This window comes from Hippoglossus hippoglossus, chromosome 2 (genome assembly GCF_009819705.1).
Source record: "Hippoglossus hippoglossus isolate fHipHip1 chromosome 2, fHipHip1.pri, whole genome shotgun sequence".
Taxonomy (NCBI): Eukaryota; Metazoa; Chordata; class Actinopteri; order Pleuronectiformes; family Pleuronectidae; genus Hippoglossus; species Hippoglossus hippoglossus.
Window position 1 is genome coordinate 3895285 of NC_047152.1, and position 20844 is coordinate 3916128.

The 20844-nt window shown below is 44.1% G+C and overlaps 2 protein-coding genes across 2 annotated transcripts in view; one reads left to right on the forward strand and one right to left on the reverse strand.

The window, feature by feature from the left end:
• The window catches only part of LOC117775494 (epithelial cell-transforming sequence 2 oncogene-like), a 74697-nt gene that overhangs the window by 38453 nt on the left and 15400 nt on the right, over positions 1-20844 (forward strand). The gene's annotated exons all lie outside the window — the stretch shown is intronic.
• Positions 1-20844, reverse strand: part of filip1l (filamin A interacting protein 1-like) — a 61808-nt gene that overhangs the window by 30043 nt on the left and 10921 nt on the right. Inside the window, exons 2-4 of the mRNA XM_034608677.1 lie at positions 10154-10475; positions 9468-9641; positions 9209-9387 (exon numbers count right to left, since the gene is read on the reverse strand). Coding sequence (XP_034464568.1) covers positions 9209-9387; positions 9468-9641; positions 10154-10465 — 665 coding nt within the window. The 5' untranslated portion in view covers positions 10466-10475. The remainder of the gene's footprint in view (positions 1-9208; positions 9388-9467; positions 9642-10153; positions 10476-20844) is intronic.

Genomic DNA, 20844 nt, shown 5'->3' on the forward strand with positions numbered 1-20844 from the left:
CTCAAGAAGGTGTCTGCTGGAACAAATGTGAGAAGAGGGTAAAAAAAAAGAAAAACAAGAGCGCTCCACCACGTCAAGTTTACATGTTGTTCTTTAGATTTTCTCTGCCTGCATCGATGCAATTTGAGTCTCGCCTTCATTTGCTGTCTCCGGCCCCAGCAGAGGCCACGCACGGTTCACGGCAGGCGTAGAAATGTCACACTTACTCCACATTAGCTGCATTTTTGCCGCTTGACCCCCCCTGGCCCTCCACCCTCTGTGCTGTTTCCTTTCACAAATAGGAGATTAGCTCATACATCACTCTCGCAGATTCCCAGTCACCATAATCATTTGTCAAGCGCTGCACAGTTGACCTGCCCCGTCACACGGTAACAGTTAGAAATAAGTTGTCAGGCTGCTCCAGTAACACTGCTCAGGTAATTGTACTGGAAAACTCCATATTTGAGATCTAGACAAACTCATGGGTTTTGTTTATGCCATTAATAGTCCCAGTGTTTTTCCAACTTGATTCAAATACGACTTTTGTATAGACGCCATGATGTCTGTTGACCTTGTTAACCTCTCTACAATTAAACAATCTCATGTAAATACTGATATTTACTTATATTTGGAGAAAAACTAAGCAAAACTGAAAAAAACTAAATATTGACACTTCTGTACCACCTCCAAGGAGTAGATTCTATTTTAAGGCTCTGTTTATAACGAGTCTAAAAATGGTCGGAGCGGAACGAGCACGTCCTTGTGGTCGGTGAGGTCTAATCGCTGCATTCTGTCAGGGAGATGTAATCACATTACGCCATGCGGTGACGCCGCTCTGGGCCTAATTACCAGCCAGTTTACACACGTTAGTGGAGCAATATTTTTTTGACAGTGTTGCACACTTTAAGGTACGAGTGCTACACGTGGAAACTATGCTTTCATGTGAGCGGCCGTCTGCTCCGCGTTACCGGCTTCTGCCTTCTAACTCTTTTTGATGGGCACCTGCACATCTGCAGTGCAGAGGTGGAAGGAGCATCTGTGAAGTGTTAATGCACCTTGTCTCTTTCAAATAGTACCATCATTTCTTATCCGTGAGGTAACAATAAGAAATAGAGGGGGACAGCGATTCCATGTTCATTGCCAAATGCAGGTCTGCAGTGCAAAAGTACTGTGTTTCTTTTACTTTTGAGAAAACGACTTCATTTATTTTAAGAATCTGAGAGAATTCAAGCAGCTTTAACTTCTCTGATTGGGAAAATTCTGAAAAAACCACAGTCTGTTTTACTTCAAAGGTTGATACAAAAGCTTTACTGCCCAAAATGCATCTCAAACACACGTCTTTACACCCAAGATTGATCTTAGACTAAGCAAAACATTATTCTCCAAATAAATCAGCCTACAGAAAAAAGAAGTCAGCGTCCTGCACTCGATAGATAAAGTTGTGCAGCTTTAAGTTTGAGTTAGTGAAGGAAAAGGAGCCCTGTTACAGTAGATTCAGACAGATGAGCGTGATGCTGAGGAGACTGTCGAGCAATGTGTTTCGTTATCTGGCCGAAGCAGCAAAGGGAGTGTCGGCTGACGAGCTCAAATTAGGTCAGTAGCCGCACAGTTTTTCCTACGAAGTGGGAGCGATAGTGAAGATACACAAACAAAGGTGGGGTTTGAAGCAGGGAACACAAATGCAGCACGATGTGAAGTAACTTCTCCTTGAACTTTAATGTGCACATCTACCTCTTTCTGTGTATTTTGTATCTTTTATCTCACCTATTATGACACTAGGAGACCTCAGATTGCAAAGAAAAAAGAATAAAGCATGCTAAAACAAAAGGTTTCAATTCTACAGGAAAAACAAACCACTCCAATCTAATACTGACAGTGATGGAATAAACCATTTATTCAAATTATAAGCAAAAGAATATCAGTGAAATAAACTGGTTTAAAGTATAAATGGCCACTGTTATTAAATTGGTTATTAACATGTTGCCATATTGCTAATTTGTAGAATATACAATATAACAATTCGTCATTGATATGTCTAAAAGCGACCTATCTTATATATTTTGTTAGATAAAGTAAGTACACACTTACTTTATCTAACATGTTTCCAACAATGTTCAAACCCAGAGAAATCCACTTTTAGCCTCGTCAGTCAGCCAATCAGCTGTTCTTTCCTTCCACTGTATCTAATGGTCACTCTTAATAAATCACGATGATTCATCGTCGTTTGCTGCGTGACGTAGATGAAACTTTAAATACATGAACCTCATCTGGGAACATAATTTGTGCCCGTGTCCCGCGGGTTCAATTTCTCCCATGATCCCACGCTGCTTCACGACGTCATCAAACCAGGTCTTTTGTTTTAATTTGGCTTGAAGTTCCAGATTGCACGTTTAAACCGTGACTTTCCACATCTAACTACAGATTAGAACAATCCACATTAGATTTTATGGACACTTAAACTGTTCAAACTTCCTGGATCTCATTGAAATTGACTCATAAAGTCCAAAACATCTCATCATTATTGGCAACTGAGCCACAAAGACCTCACAAACCATCATAGTAATCGTTAGTGTCTTTTTAAATCTAAACTATTCAGTTGTTCGACTAAACTGGAAGAAATTGTCACGAAGCCTTACCGAGAAAAGTGATGAAGACTTTCAAACTAAACCCAGTCACTATTGAGCCATGGCGTCGTCGTGACGAGTTTAGAGACGAGGCAGAATTTGTTTTGAGACGCTGTAAAGCGGTGGCTGCATGTTCTGTGTGTGTGTGTTTGGAGGCTGTTGCTGAATGTGTCACATTTGTGTGATTCCTGACCTCAACACGGGGGCTTTCGCCGGTGGAGCTTCAGAGAGTGCAGCTGCAAATATCCGAATAACGTCACGTACTGTACAATAGTCAGCTCGAGGGAGAGCTTTCCATCCCATATAAGGACAAATTTGACGCAGAGCTTTCGAGAACAACACTCAATAGAGATGTGTACATCCCAGTACCAGAAATCTAGTACAGAGCTCGTGGTTTAAAACTAAGCAGGCAATTTCTGCTGTCACAAACATAGCTCATCCTCTCATTTATCACATCAGAAGCTCCAACCGGCTTTGAGCAGGAATGCAGAAAATGCACGAGGCTGGAAACATTTTCGGGGTGAACGCAGGTGTCCGCGGAGTTCGAGAAAGACTTAACAGCCTTCGCTAAGAGCTCAACGATCACGCGTCGGCCCCCGCTTGATGAATGAGGCAGATTTTCGTCTCCTCGCCCACAGTTTTTTGCCGTAGCGATTATATCTTAACGATACAAAGGTGAGGACAGATCCTGCTCATGCATGCAGTGGAATATGCGTAGGTATTAAACAGTGGAACAGCTGCTTGAAAACCTCCTGCTGTCATTTGTGCAAAACCATTTTTTCCCCCTGCCTGCTTCGAACTTGCAGAGGCAGGAGGGATCCTCAGCCACCAGAAAGCCCAGTTCATAAAAGAAACGTTTAAAAACGCTGTGTGTGTCGCTGCAAAAGAACAGGGCAGGTCTGGATAATAAGCATCTCGGCGATGATGAGGGCATCGCCGAGGAATGTCCTCCATCACATCCACATGAGTGATGTCACCAGCCCCGCTGCAGTTAAGTCAACCAGATGGCATGAACATATACTGCGCGCCCTGCAAATCGTTAAAAGAGCAGGAAGAGGGTCATGCGGTATCACGCTCGCTGCTACCGTGCTTTTTTATCTGCGTTAAAAAGCACAGTAACGGTGATTATCACTTACTGTGCCAGTACTTTCACCTACACACCCACGGTTTACTCACTTTTAATCTGCGAGCTGATTTCCTGGTCGCTCGGCCTGGTTTCCATAGCAAACTCACAACTGTAGGAACTTCCTCGTAATTTGCGCAAAAGAATATAGTGAGTAATAAAATGCAGAAAATTATTATTCAGTATTTTCATGGGAAAGTACGAACAACTAATTGAAGTGAGTCATGGGATGTTGCTGAAACCGAATGACGTCCAACACTCATAGACATCTGACTTTAATTATGATCATATGCGTTAGGTGCCAAGTAGATCAACTCCACGATATATCACGTTTATTCATTTTATATACAGGGGATGTGGATTTAAAGGCAAAATAAATATACGTAAAAAATATACGTTATTTGGTTTAACTTGTAGTTTGTATTGTTCTCCTTTTTATGTGGTTGCTACTTCCACCAAGGAGGTTATGTTTCCAACCCTGTCAGTTTTTTTGTTGGTTTGTTTGCAGGCAATATTTCAGAAAAACATCTAAACCGATTTCCAGGGACTTTGGTGGAGCAATGCAGTATGGGTAATTTTCTTTTCGAGAATTTCTCTGCATTTTCATCATAGTTTTCCCTGGAAGTGATTCATATCTATGAGTGTGTGAAATGTGGTGAAGCATGAATTTGAGTGTTTGACTGTTGGGCCTTGGTGGAGGTGTACGCACGACTGAGTGCCTTTCTAGTTCCTCCTCGAATTAACACATTTAAAGGATTGTAGTCCAAATGTATGTAATATTGCACAAACTTATTTTTTCTTGTACTTTATTCTTGCTTGTACTTTTACCTCTGGGCCTATTCGTGTCTTTATTGGGACCAAATTCCCTCTTTGTTTGACTATTCACTCAGCGCCGCTCAGCAAGTAAACCCTGTCCAGGGAAACACGGAGGGAATGTTGTAACAAGATGACCGTCTCTCCTGCTGGCATCGTGTTACGGGGGATCTTTTCACAGCCAGTATGAACAGATGGAACTATCAAGAGTGTCCAAATCCACAAATCAGATTTTTCTATTAAGACGGAGCTGGAAAAAAAAAGTCAGCCTGTCCTTCGCTGGTCATAAGTATCCAGTTCTGAGCCCTTTTCACCTTTTAATAATCCGGTTTTTCTGTTTATGATTTTTTGCGGCTGCGTTTGTGAGGTGCAGCTGCCAAATATGAACACTTACTCTATTAAAAACCTAATGAAAAACCCAAACTTAGCAGCAGCAAGTAAGAATTCCAACCTAAAAAAAAAAAAAACCTGGCCTCTGTAACATTAGACACTTTGCCTTCCCTCTCTCTCTGTGGTATAAACTGATCCCAGAGCAGCTGGCTGGGTAAACACGAGGTTACATCATAAGGGTTCTGGTATTCAGAGGTCAAGTTCCATGCCGTCATGCTGCAGATGTCAGCATGTGAGGTTCTGTAAAGATGGAAGGATGAATTGGGAGTTTGATTCTTGGCATGTATCAACACACTGGGTTCACTGCAGCCGATGATGTATCGTAACAATAAGGTTTGTTTGTTTTTTACGCTATGCATGAAACCAAAGGACACAGATGGTCCTGACATTTTCTCCCTGCCCCTCAGTTCCATACAAAAGATGGAAAAGGGCCTGTGTGTGTGTAGATCTGTGAGCTGAAGTCATGTTTAAAGTAACATCTGTGGATGGTTAGGATGTCGCTCTCGCTCTCACACCCCTGCTGCTCCTGCAGTGCCCGCCGCGCGATGAGGTCACCGCTCATGAGCGTCTGCTTGATCGACAATTAATCAGAGAGGAATCGGGGTTCATCATCCCCGAACCCCTGCCTGGATTTACATGCTTTTCCAGGGAGGAGGTCAGTCACGGAATATGGTGGAAAAAAGAGGCCTGAGCGTGTGTGTGTGTGTGTGTGTGTGCAATTTCGAGATATAAAAGAAAAGAAAAAGGTTTTGTCCGCTTCCAAACTCTGTTTCAGCTTTCCAGGCCCCAGTGAACGGAAATGATTACATGCAGCTAAAATGCATCACACAACATTTAACAGAGGGAGTGAAATGAAAGCCCGGTGCGGTGCGCGCTGCCGCTCGCACTCTGCAGCCCGCTCTCAAAACACCGAGCGCTGCTTCGGCTCTCCCTCAAACAGGCGATAAGTGGCTTTTCCCTTTTCGGAGTCAAAGCTTATTGGGCTTTGCAGTTTTTTCTCCTCGCGCTCTGTAATAATGTTTTGGAAAGAGCGCGGAGCAGAACAGAAGCCGCTGAACAAACTCTGGGTTTTGTGCTCGGGCGAAGGACGAAAATGTCGTTTACTTAAGCTCCTCGGGGATTCTCCCTTTCTCCCGGCCCGCGGCGGTCTTGATGACATGTCTGCCTCAACATCTTTAGAGGATCAGTGGACTGTTATACGACAGAAATATATCTTCTCCACGTCTTGTTAAAACCTGCTCGGCATCAGCTCCTGATGTTTTAACAGCAGAGTACATCCCCGGTTATATTATTTTCCATTTTTTCATGTTAACCATATTTTCTATAAAAACCTCATACTCACAAAAGTGACATGACTGCTGCCCTGGCTCTGTTCGAAGGTAACACCACCTCCAAAGCTCACTTATTAACACCTTGTTATGTGTGGTGTGTATTAGCTGTTAGAATGTCAAATTGTGGTTTTGCAGATGGTAATGTGCAGAACAGTGCTTTTGGAATGATTCCCTGAAGCGTCAGCTGACGACCTCAGAACCTCAAGAAACAATCCCGCTCTTTAATCCCCATAAAACCACAAATTGGTTGCATCAACTAATCGGCTTCCCCGACTCTGGTCTGTCTTGTAGGAATTTGAACGTTTCGAGCTTTACCACACCGGGTTGTTTACCTTTTTAAAAACACACATATACTCTTTGGCCATGGTAGTGCAACTGTAGTTTGATCTGTACCGTTTAAGACATTTCCCCAGATTCTATCCGTGCAAAGTCCTTTTCAATCAATCCCATTTTTTTTGTATAGCCGGTTTTCAAATATCACAATGTGTCTCATAGGGCTTAACAAGGTGCAACATCCTCTGCCCTTAACCCTCAGGAAAACATAATATCCTCAGTGGAGGTAAATATCGCAAGTTAAAATTTATCCAGAAATAAAAACCCAAACTGCAAAACATCCACATAACAATAAATATCCAAGTGAAAACCTCTGAGACACGATCTTTACACACAAAGTAACAGCAACAGTTGAAGTTTAAGACACAAACGCAGCTCGGCTCCTTATTTATGAGCCCAAAAAAAGGAGCTGATCCGTCTCGTGTACCCTCGCAGCAGCGCCATATAGCATAACTTATAATTATCCATATGGCGGCACTGAAAAACTGTAATGTCTCATGTGAGGATTGTCTGGACAAACAAGTCAGGGAGGGAATGAGGTAAGAGGACACCTCAGAACACACACGTTTACCTAATAACTCTGCACGCGCTCGACGGAGTCCTCAGCTACATAAACAACGCCGCGTTCAACCACTAGAGACGGATGACAACAGCAGATGTTCAACACCGCCTCCTTGTACAGGCGCTAATGCCGAAGTCCACTGGCTGAAAAAATACACTCATCAACTGTTTCCATGGTAATCTGGCATCTTGTTAAACACACACTGTGATTGATGCTTCTCAGAGCCATTAGGTTGGTTTTTCTTTTTTTTGTTTGTCCTCTCAGTCGAATAAATCCTTCGCCTTTTCTCACGTGGTAATTAGCTCGGCCCTGGACGGGGGCCTATTTTTCATGGCAGCCCGTCCTTCCTGACATGCCCGGGGACGGAGCGCAGGTCCGTCGTCACGCCGCGTCTCTGGTCCAACTCAAACACTCCGAATGCGGATAAAGCGCAATGATGTGATTGTCCCGGATAGGTCACGGGGCGATGTCCAGCTGTGTTTCCTTTGTGAGATAAACTGCTGAGGGCGCGCTTGTGTTTTTGTGGACGTGAACGTCTGTGTAAGAACATGTGATGTTACTGAGGAAGCTGAGGAAGCTCTGTGTGACACTCAGAAGAAATCAGTGCGACGTGTTTCCACCTCAGCCGTTTCCGTCTCAGCTGGCAATGTCGAACGCCCATTTGGACAAATTCAACCCGGGTTCCTGTCACTGTTACAGCGTTTTGTGGATTGCGTTTTTTCTTTATTGGAAGCGTCAAAACCTCCGCAGTAATCTGAAATAGTTGTCTCCTACTCCGGGACACTTGGAGCAAAATGCCTCCTAACGTGACACAGATGGAATTACAGCTGGGATGAGGCCGTTAGCACAGCACAGTTGACGCAGCTTGGTTGTATTTCATAGCACTTGATGGCATAAGTGTGAGGATTCCTGCCGTCGCGCTCAGACGAAGATGTTGCCTCCCTGCCAGCAGCTCGCTGAGGCTGCACTTAGGCACACAGTTAAATACTATATGCTCACACAGTCACAATGAACATCTCTGCCGTGGCTAAAAATCGAGGCGCGGGCGGAACTACAAATCCGAGCACTCCTAATAAATTCCTAAGAACTCGCACATGTTTAGAGAATCCCCACATCATAACACATTATGCAACCGCAGCGTAAACAGTCAGATTTTCAAGTGTCCCCTCATCACGAGCCGCTGCCTCCGAGCTTCCGTGCCAGTGAAATGCAGACTCACTGTAGCCGTGTACGAGTTTTCCAGGGTTATGGTTTTTCACTCTGGTTCCCTCAATATCCTCAGTGCTGCCATCAAGCCGAGTTGTAGGATGTAAATCTTATCTGTGTGCTGAGGCTCGGGCCTAAATTCTGTTGACAAAGTCCTGCATCGTCTCCAGAGAAAGAAGAAAACTCTTGGTTTTGCTCAAGAAAAATAAAGGACAGATTCCAAGTCAAGTTCAAAAACAATGATCGACCTCCCTAGGGTTGATTTTCTAATCCAATCCTGAAGATAAGTTAGATTTAATGCTCAGGTTACACAGGTTTAGGAGCTGGACCACTCTTTTACAAGCTGAAAACTGCTCTTGAGCATGTCAATCTGGTCTTAGTGTTATTCAGCGACCACGGTATATCCTCCATCAAGGTCAAGGGAAAAGACAAAATGATTTAAATGATTCAAAAGGCCCTCAAACTTTGAGAAACACGCTGACATTAACTCGTAAACACAGTCGGATGGTGAGGAGATGATGGATATCGCTAAAATAAGAGTTATAATAAAGTCTGGACCCAATTCTCTGGATTTTAACTGCAGGTCATGTCTGAAAACGGCTTAAAACACCTGAAAACACATGTCAGGTGGCCGCTCACATACATCATGATAATATCTCCTTCACATGGAAGCAGTTGTATTATTTAAATGCAGAATTTGCTGTTTGCAAAGACAACAGGGTCAGCGACGCTTGTAATTGATTATCCGTGTTGCGTTTTTTTTTCGGAAGAGGGTCATGTGATGGGAGCCTGACGAATCAGCGAAGGCTACGTTGTAACCCAAGTGTCTACGTCTTAGTACACCGACCTCTCGCGCTCCTGCTCCAGCAGGTTGGTGAACTCGTCGCTCTTCTTCATGAACTCGCCGTGGTTCCTCTTCTCGTCCTCCAGCTTGTACAGGGCCTGTTTGTGCGACTGCTCCACCATCAGCAGCTGCTCCAGCATCCGCCGGTGCGTCTCCCTCTGCTTCTCCACCAGCTTATCCAGCTGTGGACGGAGGAGTCAGTCATTAATAGCAGTCATTTCTGATGCCAAATACTTTAGTTTGAATTAAACATTGGTGTTACCTCAACCATGGGCCTCTCATAAATGTCCTCCTGGAAGTCGTCCGCCTTGCCCTGGATGGCGTCTCTCTGCAGAGCCTGCAGGACCTTCTGTGGTGTGACGAAGCCATATTTGGCCTCCAGCAGGGCCAAGTCAATTTTTTCCGCCTTCAGGACTGTGATCACCTCATCTCTGGCCTGCAGTTGGAGAGAATTGGCGAATTTGGTTAGATTCAACTCGACAAACTTTAAATAATCAGGTTGAAAACCTCCACAGCTTTGAAAAAAATAGATCCAAGTGGCAGTAAGTCATTTACTCTGAGACGTTTTTGCATAATATCCAAATTTGCCTAAAAAAGGAACTATTTTCGTTCTATTTCTTTGTTTTCACCATTTAGCCAATTTTACACAATATAATTTATGATTTGGTCTTAAAGAAAAGCTGCAGACTTTATATTAAGGCAGACGTTGCCTTGTTGATGTCATGCAACCACTCCTCCGGGAGATTCTTGGATGCAGAATGACAGGAAGTTGTCTCAGCTGTTGGCTGTCCATTAACACAGGCCTTTATCCTGCTGATCCACTGTGTCTGACTACATGTCTGACTGGGGTCAGTGCCCATGTCTGCAGGCCTGAGGGCTGCTGTCTTGGCAAAAAGGTTCTCAGGGCCACGTCCATGTTTTCTCCATGCATCATCTCCACAGATTTACCTGTAGCTCTCCCTCCAGCAAGCTCAGCAGAAAGACCAGGTCATCCCGGGAGAGGTCCCTGCCCTTCTCCCTGCGACCGGCCTTCGTGGCACCGCTGCTGCTGCTGCTGCTGCTCCCGCCGGAGCAGGTGCTGTTCTTGGCCGTTTTGTGATTCCGCTGGATGGTGCCGGTGTCATCCGGCGGCTCGCGGTACCTGCTGCGGCGCTCGGCCCTTCCCGAGGGCTCCTCGCGTTCGGCAGATCGCTTGCGCGTGTCCGCCTGCACTAGCTTGGCCTTGGTTATGTCCTCCAGACTGTTGCTGCGGGATCGCATGGTCTTTTACCTGTTGATGGAACCAAAGAGGAAAGGATGAGATGATCTTTTTCCGCACCATGTGTCTTCTGTGTTACATTATTTATCTTCCCAAACAAAAACAGTACAGGAATACATAAAGTGCAAAATATGAATGCACGCCCTTGACTTTGAAATACTTACAAGAAGAAAATATGCAGATGCTTTTACTCTGTCAAATATAATCTATCCTTGAAGTTTAGTGCATTCCAGGAGTTACTTTGTGACTGATGAAATGTTTTATTTACATTTTTCTGGCCAGAGAATTTATACATAAGTGGGAATGAATGCCAGTATCACTCTACCGGCCCCAGTTTGATGTCCTACATATCCTGGACTGCCCGTGCACAGACTCTGGATACCAGAAAATAAATCAATACTGTATTAAACAAGCACAGGGCGCATCAACAATAGGAGCAGAGTCTGGATTTCAAATGGCTGTGTGCAAGTCTGAACATATTTCGCTACACCTGCAGTTCCACATTTGTCATCTGTCCAGCTCAGCAGCACCGTGTTGTCATTGCCCTCCATATTATGAAATAGTCACTCGGGGTAATAGAGTCATCATCATCACGTCCAACCGTCAGCCACAACGCGCCATTATGCCACAAATTCTTTGACGTGCCAGAACGCATGTAGATCCCGGAGCTTCAGCGCCGGCTCAACAAATTACCCCGAGCTGCCGACCGTTATTCACGGCTGATGAATTCCACCAGAACGTGAACTTTTTTCTTTTCTTTTTTTTTCGGAGAAAGGCAGCCAAATCAGTCTGCCAGAGGATTTAGGCAGTGGAGCGACCGCGCTCGTCTTGCCTACCCACTTTGTCTGTTTTACAGATGTTGATTGGTGGTCTGATGTGTTTGGGCCTGGAGACCGATCGGAAAAAAGGGGCAACATCAGGCGTACAGGACTTAGCGAGCGATGAATCAAACGCATTGTGGCTACCTACCGAGGTCTGTTTGGAGTACACACTGTGTCTTTGTGACATCTGGTTTATGAATGGGCCATTCAGTGACTCACTGACTTCGATCAAAGTATGATAAATAGATAAATGCTGTAAGCTGCGAAAGAACTGTAAGCTCCTCTGCCAAGTCATTTATTACTTTTTCGGCATTATGTTGGGCTAAATAAATACATCCAAAAAGGCAGAGCAGAAACAAAAGCATGCTGGGACTCATTTCTGAGTGTTTGATGTCAGAGAGAACATTCTGCCCACAGGCATTACATCATCATCCATCCAGCTCGACTCACATTGAAATGTTTCCAAGGAGCCGAGCTCCCGAGCTGCGGTTCCAGCTAAAGACGCTCTTTCACAACAACATACTCACTTTTATTAGGTCATTTGTAACTTGGCAACGCAAAAAATAATGATGTCAATTTTAATCACGCACTCCTGACAATAAACACCTTCCTGTCAGCTCAGGAATAGATGGTGGTGTCGGCTTCTAGCTGCGCTTTTAATGGCTTTCTTTCATTCACGCAGACCAGCGAGATATTCTTTAAATTGTTTGGAGAAGAATGGATTAAATTGTATTTACTTGGATGAAAAGCAAAACAAGAAATCAAATGAAAAATCTGTGAAATGAAGTCGCAGGATTTTATAAGAACTCAAACAGCCAATGAACAGAGTGTAAATAAATAAATGGGAGTAAAATGAATATAATGAGGATGATTTTTAAGAGAAAGATACAAATTGATGTGCCAACTAATATAACTAACTAGTATAAATGAATGGCAAAACTTGAACTTTCAATTTTAACTACTAAACAATGTATTTATGCTACTATACTTATTATCTACTTGTTATTTAGCAGATTATTAAATGTATCTGTATAAAACTTGGGACATTACAACAAAAAAAAGCAAATGAGAAATGCATAGAAAAACTACCCAACAGTACTATGTAGCTGAAATGTAGCTCTCTGTTATGTATCATTAAAACTCAGTTGGTATATCAATGCATCAGTAATAATCAATCAAATAAATTACAAAAAGGACTTAGTGTATTTTTACACTGTGGTGTTGCTATTTTTATAAAATAATAGATTATTAAAACACTTCAATCTACTAGTTACGCATCAAAAGAAACGCAAATATCCACCATAACTACATAAAACCAGTTTTCTCACTCTTAGTGGGATATAATATCTCATATTGGCGACCATGTACACTTTGATGGTATTTATCTGTGCATGTGCTTATTGTCCGTCCAAGGAAAAAAGGAAAACTAGTTTCAGCATCAGTCCCTGGTTTGCCACTGAGACATTAATGAAAATCCCACCACTTGCAGCTAAATCAGCTCCACGCGCTCCAATCGCAGGTTCAGAAACGACCAGTCGGAGGCTCCTGGAGTGTGTGTCCAGCCTGTGTGTGTGCGGCCCTCTGACAGCTATGTGTAAGAAAGATGGCTGGGTGATTGCATTGTGAACACTCTAGGCACGGCGCCACATGATTCAGGGCTGAGGTAATTCCCTGCCGTCTAACACAGACTCCACATCGACTTACTCAGAGATCTGGGCTACGGGGCGATAGACAGAGCTGCTCTGAATGTGTGTGTGTGTGTGTGTTTGTACAGATTTAGGCAACGTGCAAAGATACAGGACTATCTGTGTTTTTGTAATCTTACCCAGAGCATCGTTAGAATTGTAGTCAATCAACTCACACCGACACAAACGTGCATTTAAGCTGGAGGTTTCAGATTCGAGCTGAGATTGCGCAAACAAATCTGAGGGTCCCAGACGTGTAACGTGGCCCCGCTGGGATTCCTACATGTGCAAGTATCACGTATCTGCAAAATCTCCGAGATGGATCCGAAATACATCACGTAGTTCATAAAAAGGTTCACCGGGGGGACAGGAAAAATCGCTTCACATTGGATTTGACGTGTCTCCAAATCAGTCCTTTACTGTCGTGGTGGGAGTTGAGTGAATAGGTTTTGTAACTAAAAGGTTCGGCGCGTCCGGTGAGTGATGGTCCTGATGTTTCTTAACTGGGTTATTTGTTGCTCCAACTGGAAACTTGGAGCAAAACTGGAAACACTGGAATGTCCAAAAAGAGCCGTCCAGGAATGAGCTGATTTGTGTTTGCAGAGGTGAAAATAATTTGTTGAACTGTAGTTACGCTGCTCAAAACACATTTTTAGAGATTTAAATGAGGCCTGTAATGCACTTAATGCGCTTAAACGATTTGACAAACATAATGAGCTTTGTATATCAAGCTCATTGATTTAAATCCAAAATAAACTTTTCCTTTAAATGTGACAAAAACAAGATTTAAACTCAATCTGATGATCCAATTTGATACGATACAACTCCAGCTAATCCCAATTTTCTTTGTTATCATCCCAGCATCTGCTGTCAGTTTCACACTAACACAGTCCAAGTCTAAATAGAGACAGGGTGTAAATAGACGTTTGAAGACAGTGAATGAAAGCGCTAAATGAAAGCGCGGCATAGGTTTGGAAATTTCCTCTCAGCCCCTTCTCCCCTGGATGAGGCAAAAAAAACTGGCTCTAAAAAATGTTGTTTTGAAATCTTGTGTTGCTTGTGTGCACTCGTATTTTCACCATGACCGCATTGTGTTGTTTGTGTCATCAGCTCGGAGAGGGGGCGAAAAACATGACTGCCAAAACACGAAGCGTAATTAGCCAGCATCTGTAACGCGAGACCTCAGATTACAACGTCGGAGCCGTTTTTTGTCGGATGAAATATCTGAATCTGTCACCGGTGAGGGAACGGATATTTGATTTAATATGTCTCAGGCAAAGAGATCTTTTTACCTGGACAACAAATATGTCCCAGTGGATCTGACAGTGTCGTGTTTGTACCTGTGCACGTGACGTCATCACGGTGCATCATCTCTTGCGCTAATAGACGACGACAGCGTGAATGAACAGGTGTGTGACATGTGTAAAACTGCCCAGAGAGACGACTGAGCCGAGCTTTGTCCTCCGACTAATCCCATCCAGCCGATGTTGGAGCGGTTTGAATACAGTGCAGTCATTTTTTCAGTTGTTATGATTAACAGGTGCTCAGATCCTATGCAACGGACTTGGCGGCTCAGTTTGGTTTTGACAGCGAAGGCAACAAAAGGATTCATTCAAGCACAAGCCTCTGACTTTTTATGTCCGGTATGCAAACGTGAATAAAGGGATGTGTTACTGTTGTGTGCACACACAGAGGATTAACGTCTGCTAATAAGCAATTATCTCATCTGAGGTTCACGAGTAGCTTGGATATAGAGTTTTATACAGCTCCTCTTTATCCAGTGGTCAACCACAGGACTGAAACATATATGATTTATAATAATTTAACATGGTTGTTCAAAACTTAGTGCTTTTCAGAGAAGAACTTTGACTCTTTTACAGTTTTGTTATTATTGAAAATAATTTTCTCTCAATTTCTGTCGTAAAATGTCTTGAAACTTGAAAAACAGAAAGTGGAAGTCATCCTAAACAAGAGGGAAGTGAAAGTTCTTCGTAAAGGTTAGGGACAAAAACTAATGCGGAGATAAGACCAACACATCACCAAAGTAATCACAGTTCAGCCTGACGGTAACATGTGTAGTTGTTGATGCTGTGGCACGAACAACTAACATTTATCAATCACCAAAGTCAGTAGGATTCATCCTTTGTGCACCGTGAACATCTGTACAAACTTTCATGACAATCCCCACAACAACCGGTCTGCCAGCACGGTTTAAAATTAGCAATATAAATAAAAAAGAGTTTGCTTATTCATTCATGAGCTCTCCTTCCCCTCTCTTCCTCCTCTCCCTCCCTCTGCCCTTCCATTACCTCGTGCTCTCATCAAGCGGCGAGGACAATGTCTGACGCCAAAAGCAAAGCTGTTACTGGAAACACTTGGCACTTTGGACAAGTCTAGCCGGGACCACCAAGGTTTCTCCGACTATGGCTACCAGGTCAAAAGGCTCATTCATTCAAAGATTTTACGCGATGAACTCACTCAGCCAACCAGCCAGTCGCTAACTCATAAACCCCACGAAGTCCGTCTATAATGGCCATTGGGTAATTTTATCACACATCTGAACACTTAGGAAAGCGATTTAGACTTATTATTTTGGGACTTTATGATTGTGAACCTTTTCTGTGACTGTTTGGACTCGGGATCTAAACTGGAACAGCAACTTCTCCCCTCGCAAACCAGTTCACACACTCACGGGGACACAAGGATCTTTTTCAAATGAACACAAGGATGGGCTTTGAGTGATGACTTCACTTTTCATGTGAGCTGGAAGTAAAGTGGAGGGAGGGCCGTTAAAAGCAGGAGGGTGAAAGGTGAGGAAACAGGTGTGCCACTAAAACTATACCTCTCCACTCCTTGCACATGCACACACACACACACACACACATGCAAACACGCACATGCGCACACAGCGGCCTGTGCGGACAGTTTGGCAATGCGAGCAGTAACCCGCAGACACGCACAGAACACATGCGTACATGTACACAACCGCTGCCGCCGCGCAGGCACACACAAATCACGGGCGTAGATTCCTGCAGCCTGACATCACGCCGCTGTCAGGATGATTGAGGGGAAGAGAAATGCAGATCAAAAGGCAGCAGGGAAAGGGAAGAGAGGGGAGGGAAAGATGTTAGAGCGGCAGTATATCCTGAGGAGGATCTGCTGGTCGTCTGCAGTGGACACATGAAATCTTCTCTTACAGTAAATTCAAGTACGACTTCTGCAACATCTTTCCACCTCCAGATCCCATCGGAAAAACACTTGAATCTTAATGTAACATCCCCAAAAATCCCTTTGTGAAGATGGTACTTTATAAATCTGTCAAGGGAAACAACAGATTTTAAACTGAGACTCGCGGCCATGAAAAATGGCTCATGCACAGGGGGGGGTTGCTGGTTTTCATAAGGAGACAAATCAAGTTTAAAATGCTCATTTTGATCCCAGCGTGCATTGGCTGAGAGCAAACGCTGCATCAGAGGTAACTGGGAGCAGCAGGAGGGGGAAGTCTGATCCACGCATAATCAGATCGGACGGCACACGCTCTTCACAAAGTGCTGGTCAGGTGGGATGAATGCGAAGAGGCATCCGCGTAGGGGACTGTGAAATCAAATATCCGTTTCTGGCGTCGGGACGATATGTATCTCATTGTGTCTGTCGTTTTTCTGGCCGCGAGATGTTTCGAACCAGGTTGATTTTGCATCAGTGCCTCACATGCACATTTTATCAGTTCATCATGAAATCGGTTGTTTCGACTATCAATCTTTCCTGCCTGCTGATTAATGTTGCAGCAACTTCGTCATCCATGCACATCATTCACAACCAGATCTAGAACAGGAGCACACAAGGTCCCCTTGGATTGAAACAAGCCTTATAGCTACGGCCGCCCTATGATTCCCAGCTACACATTGGTGCTAGTTGAAGGTTTGAAACCGCATTCGTTACCACACAGCGTCTGAAAAAAGCCTGCACCCCCTCTGAATCCACTAGATACAGATTGCTATTTGGAGCCACAGGAAATTGCACAAACAACAAGCAGACAAACAAACGCAGAGAAAATCGTAACATCCGAGAGTGAAGAGTTAAAAAATCGAAGACAGAAATAACAGCGAGTGAAATTCAGCATCAGTGATGAACAAACTTAGGGAACCAGAAGAGGCCAGAAATCCCTTAAATGCCAAACCACCACTTTTCCTCTTGGCTCAGTGGGAGGTTCGGATTTATTTGGCCGAGCGACGTGAGAACATCTTGAAATGAGCTTGATAAGAATATTAGAGAGTTTGTGTCAAACGTTTTCAAGTTGTTGCGGCACAAGATCTGTCAGTTTTTCGTTTAGCTGTTACAGTTGCCTGAATATAACTGTGTTGTAATGATATGTAGACGAATATACTGTGTGTAAATGTGTCAGTAGTAGCATTAAGTGGCAGTTAATATGTGGCTCTAGAGAGCTTGAGGAACGTTTTAGAAGAATACTTGTGTCTCCCCTTGAGAATGTAAAAAATAAGAGTTTCATCTTGTAGTTAAAGTGTTTTTTAAAATGCATCAGTGGAGCTAACAGCCCCCAAAGAATGACAGTGAGAGAGCTGCATGCTGTGCTGCAGGGGTTTCCGTCATCAAGACCCAAAAAACCCCAAAAAAGATACAGCGAAATGTGTACAAACAGTGCGAGTGTTGCCGCAGCAACAGGTAGCCTAGCAGCATTCCCGCCTCAAGGTTGAGCGAGGTGCCATAAAACTGTCGGGGTTGTTTCCTGCGAGCATTAGCGCCGCTGGACTGTAAAGCAACGAGAGAAGTGGTCTGGGAATTCCTCCGCACTGAAGTCGTCCACAGCTCGGGGGCAAGGGGGCCGCGATTCCGGCAAAATGGGCTGCGGAGGAATGAGACAATCGGGCGGACAAACAGAGATGTTCCCGCATCACGTACAAGGCTCCCTGTTACTTCAAGCTGCAGGATGTATGTCAGGGACTCGCTGCTGCAGAGCTGCTCGCTGTTAAAAGGCTTTTTTCCTTCACATTCTTTCTTTCTTTCTGCTCCATGATGCAATCCCAGGAAATCTTTGGCCCTGGCCAGAAAACTCTTAAGAGTGTCAGCTTTGCACAATTACCCTGCAAGGATCCTAGACGGCAACGGTCGAGTTCCACTTTGCAATTCTAAATTCAGTTATAGAGTCCGTCCTCCAGTTCGGAGCGGTGGTGATGAATCTCCCTGAAGGCAAATACACTGAATTTACCTCATCACGCAGCAGTTGTTCTGAAATACTGAGTCCATAATGTGCAGTGGAAGGGCATCTGTTTTTTCACCAGGGGGCGCCATGACGCTTTAAAACCTTTAATGTTCATAACTCTCTTTAAGTGAGTAAAAGTTTCTATGTGCAAAAACAGAATTATTGCCCTTATATGTGAAGGGGCAGCAATACAGAAGTGAAATTATATCTAAAATTAATATTTGAAGGCAAATAAACCCTAATCTGCCAAATTAAATCACACAATCAAATCTAGAATCAATGGATTTGCAAATGTTTTCCTTTTTGCGAAAGTGTAACTACTGGAAACAAGACGTCTCTACTTCCATTCTCAGTCTATGTGCACCGATGATTTCAAGTTTCCACATTAGTCTTGTATACGTTTCGAACAGGAGCATGACTGGTTTTTTTCTAAACTAGCTGTAATGACCCCAAATCCTGCTCATACATATACATGCACATGTTCAACACGGAGAAAGTTTCCACTCAGATGTGAGAACAAACATGATTCTGCACACGTTTTTTTTTTTATTCATTTTATTGGTTTCTCTCTTGTTTAAATCCTGAATCTAGAGATTGAGGGTTTTATTAGTCAGACATTAAATCATTGACAACCCATTAAGCAGAAATGCTGTTGGGGTTTTCCAAACGTTGCAGCTCTAATGTCTCCGAGACAAATTTGTGATTTTGAGCAGCATAAATCAAACTGACTTTACAGACTGACGGGGAGCGGAGGGGGGGGAAATAAGACGATTATGGCGTGAACCTCAGGGTGAGATGTTAAAACCTCTGGAGGAGGACGAGCAACTCGGACACATTCTGAGCCAAAACAAACCAATCACCGTGTTTACGACCTCGGAGCGTTTCCGCGGGACACGACGTAAAGCTGCTGAGGACAATGGACGTGATGTGTCCTCGCGCTTCCTCTGCCAGGTTTACATTTGACGGAGTTCTCAGTCTGGGGCGAGAGGCCAAGTCTGATGCTCAACCATGAAACGTGGCCAAGCGTACGTGCACGTGGTCTTCTGAATGTGCGAATGCATGCACGCGCACACACACAGAGAAGCACACACACACACAAACACACACGTGCTGTCTGGTTGTTTGTCTGCTATTGTGCAGGAGCGTTGCCATGAGAATGTCTTTCTCATGATCTCATGGCTGGCTCCAAATGCTGCATTTTACTGTGTGTGTGTGTGTGTGTGTGTGTGTGTGTGTGTGTGTGTGTGTTTGTGCCAAGGTCCTCACACTCACCAAGGACAAACCCAGGCGGCGCTGCAGTTCCGGCGACCTCTCCAGCAGAACTGGGCCCAAATGATATATTTTTAATGGGACCAGTCATGCTGTTTTGATTCATGCATCAGTCCAACAGAACATGACGCACATGGAGCTGAACCTCTCTCCCCAAGCGCTGCTCTTTGGAGCCACAGAGCTCGACTCTAAGTTTAGCCCCAAGTCGGCCTCGTTCTAAACACCCCCAGTGTATTTAATATCTTGTATCGGCTGTCTCGCTGGCTGCAGGTGCTCCACGCTCCGTGTCTGTCACCTTGTCTGTTCTGGGGTGGGGGGGTTTGAGTTCGGCCAGTAGCAGCTGGGTGTCACACGGAGCAAACCAGAAGTGAGAGGTCGTCCAGTTCAACCCGAAACTAGTCAATATTTCATACGGTGAATAATCACCTGACTCCGCAGTCTGCTTCGGAGCTTGATTTACAGCCAGCGTTTGAATGGAATGGGGCCGTGCGGTTTTGCAGAAATGCGACGTGTCTTCATCGCAAACATGAGCCCTGATCAACCTCTACATTCTGTGGTTAATCGGCTTCGTCTGAGGTGTCAAGGTCCCTGCTGCAGATGCAAAATCCCACATAGTGAAATTGTTTTGGCCCTGATTTGGACCCTGTCATCCGGCCCACATACCACGTGGGTTAATGGCCTGATCCTGTTTGCCAGATGTCAACCAAAGGTGGCCTGAATTTGTTTTGTGCTATTTGGGCCATATTCACCATTCACCACATGGGCCACTTTAGGTTCACATCCAGACTACGCCTTGCCAAGAGCGCTGCATGTTTGCCAAAAAAAAGCCCACATTTGTTTTGGGACTTTTATTGTTTTACAAGTGGGCTTCTTTAGACTCGCATCCATTTTGTTCGGGCCACAAGAAAACCCACATCTTTATGGTTGAGCACATTCTGCCGCTGAGGCCCAACCGTCCCTTTAGAATCAACCAAGCTGCACCAGATTTCACACACTGATTTTTATTCAGATAGAAACCCAAATTTAATAGCTTTTTTTTCTTGGTTCATGTCTCATCCACTCACCAAGTTTCGTGGAAATCTGTTCTGTGGGTTTTGCTGCTGACAAAGAAATCAAGCAACCAACAAAAGAAACAGAAAGGGGGCGCGAAGACATAACCTTTTTGATTATTCATAAAAGAAATATCCAGTAGCTGTAATCAAAGTAAATACTATGACTTAACGGGCGAGAGGAACAGAAAATAAATAGTGTCTTTTATACAGGGGAGAGGAAAACCTCTGAGACCAGATAAAATGAAGCGACGCATGAACTTCACATTCAAATTCCCCCCTTGATTAACAACCATCTATCGGAACATTTTAAAAGCATAATCTGATCCCCTCGTCCCT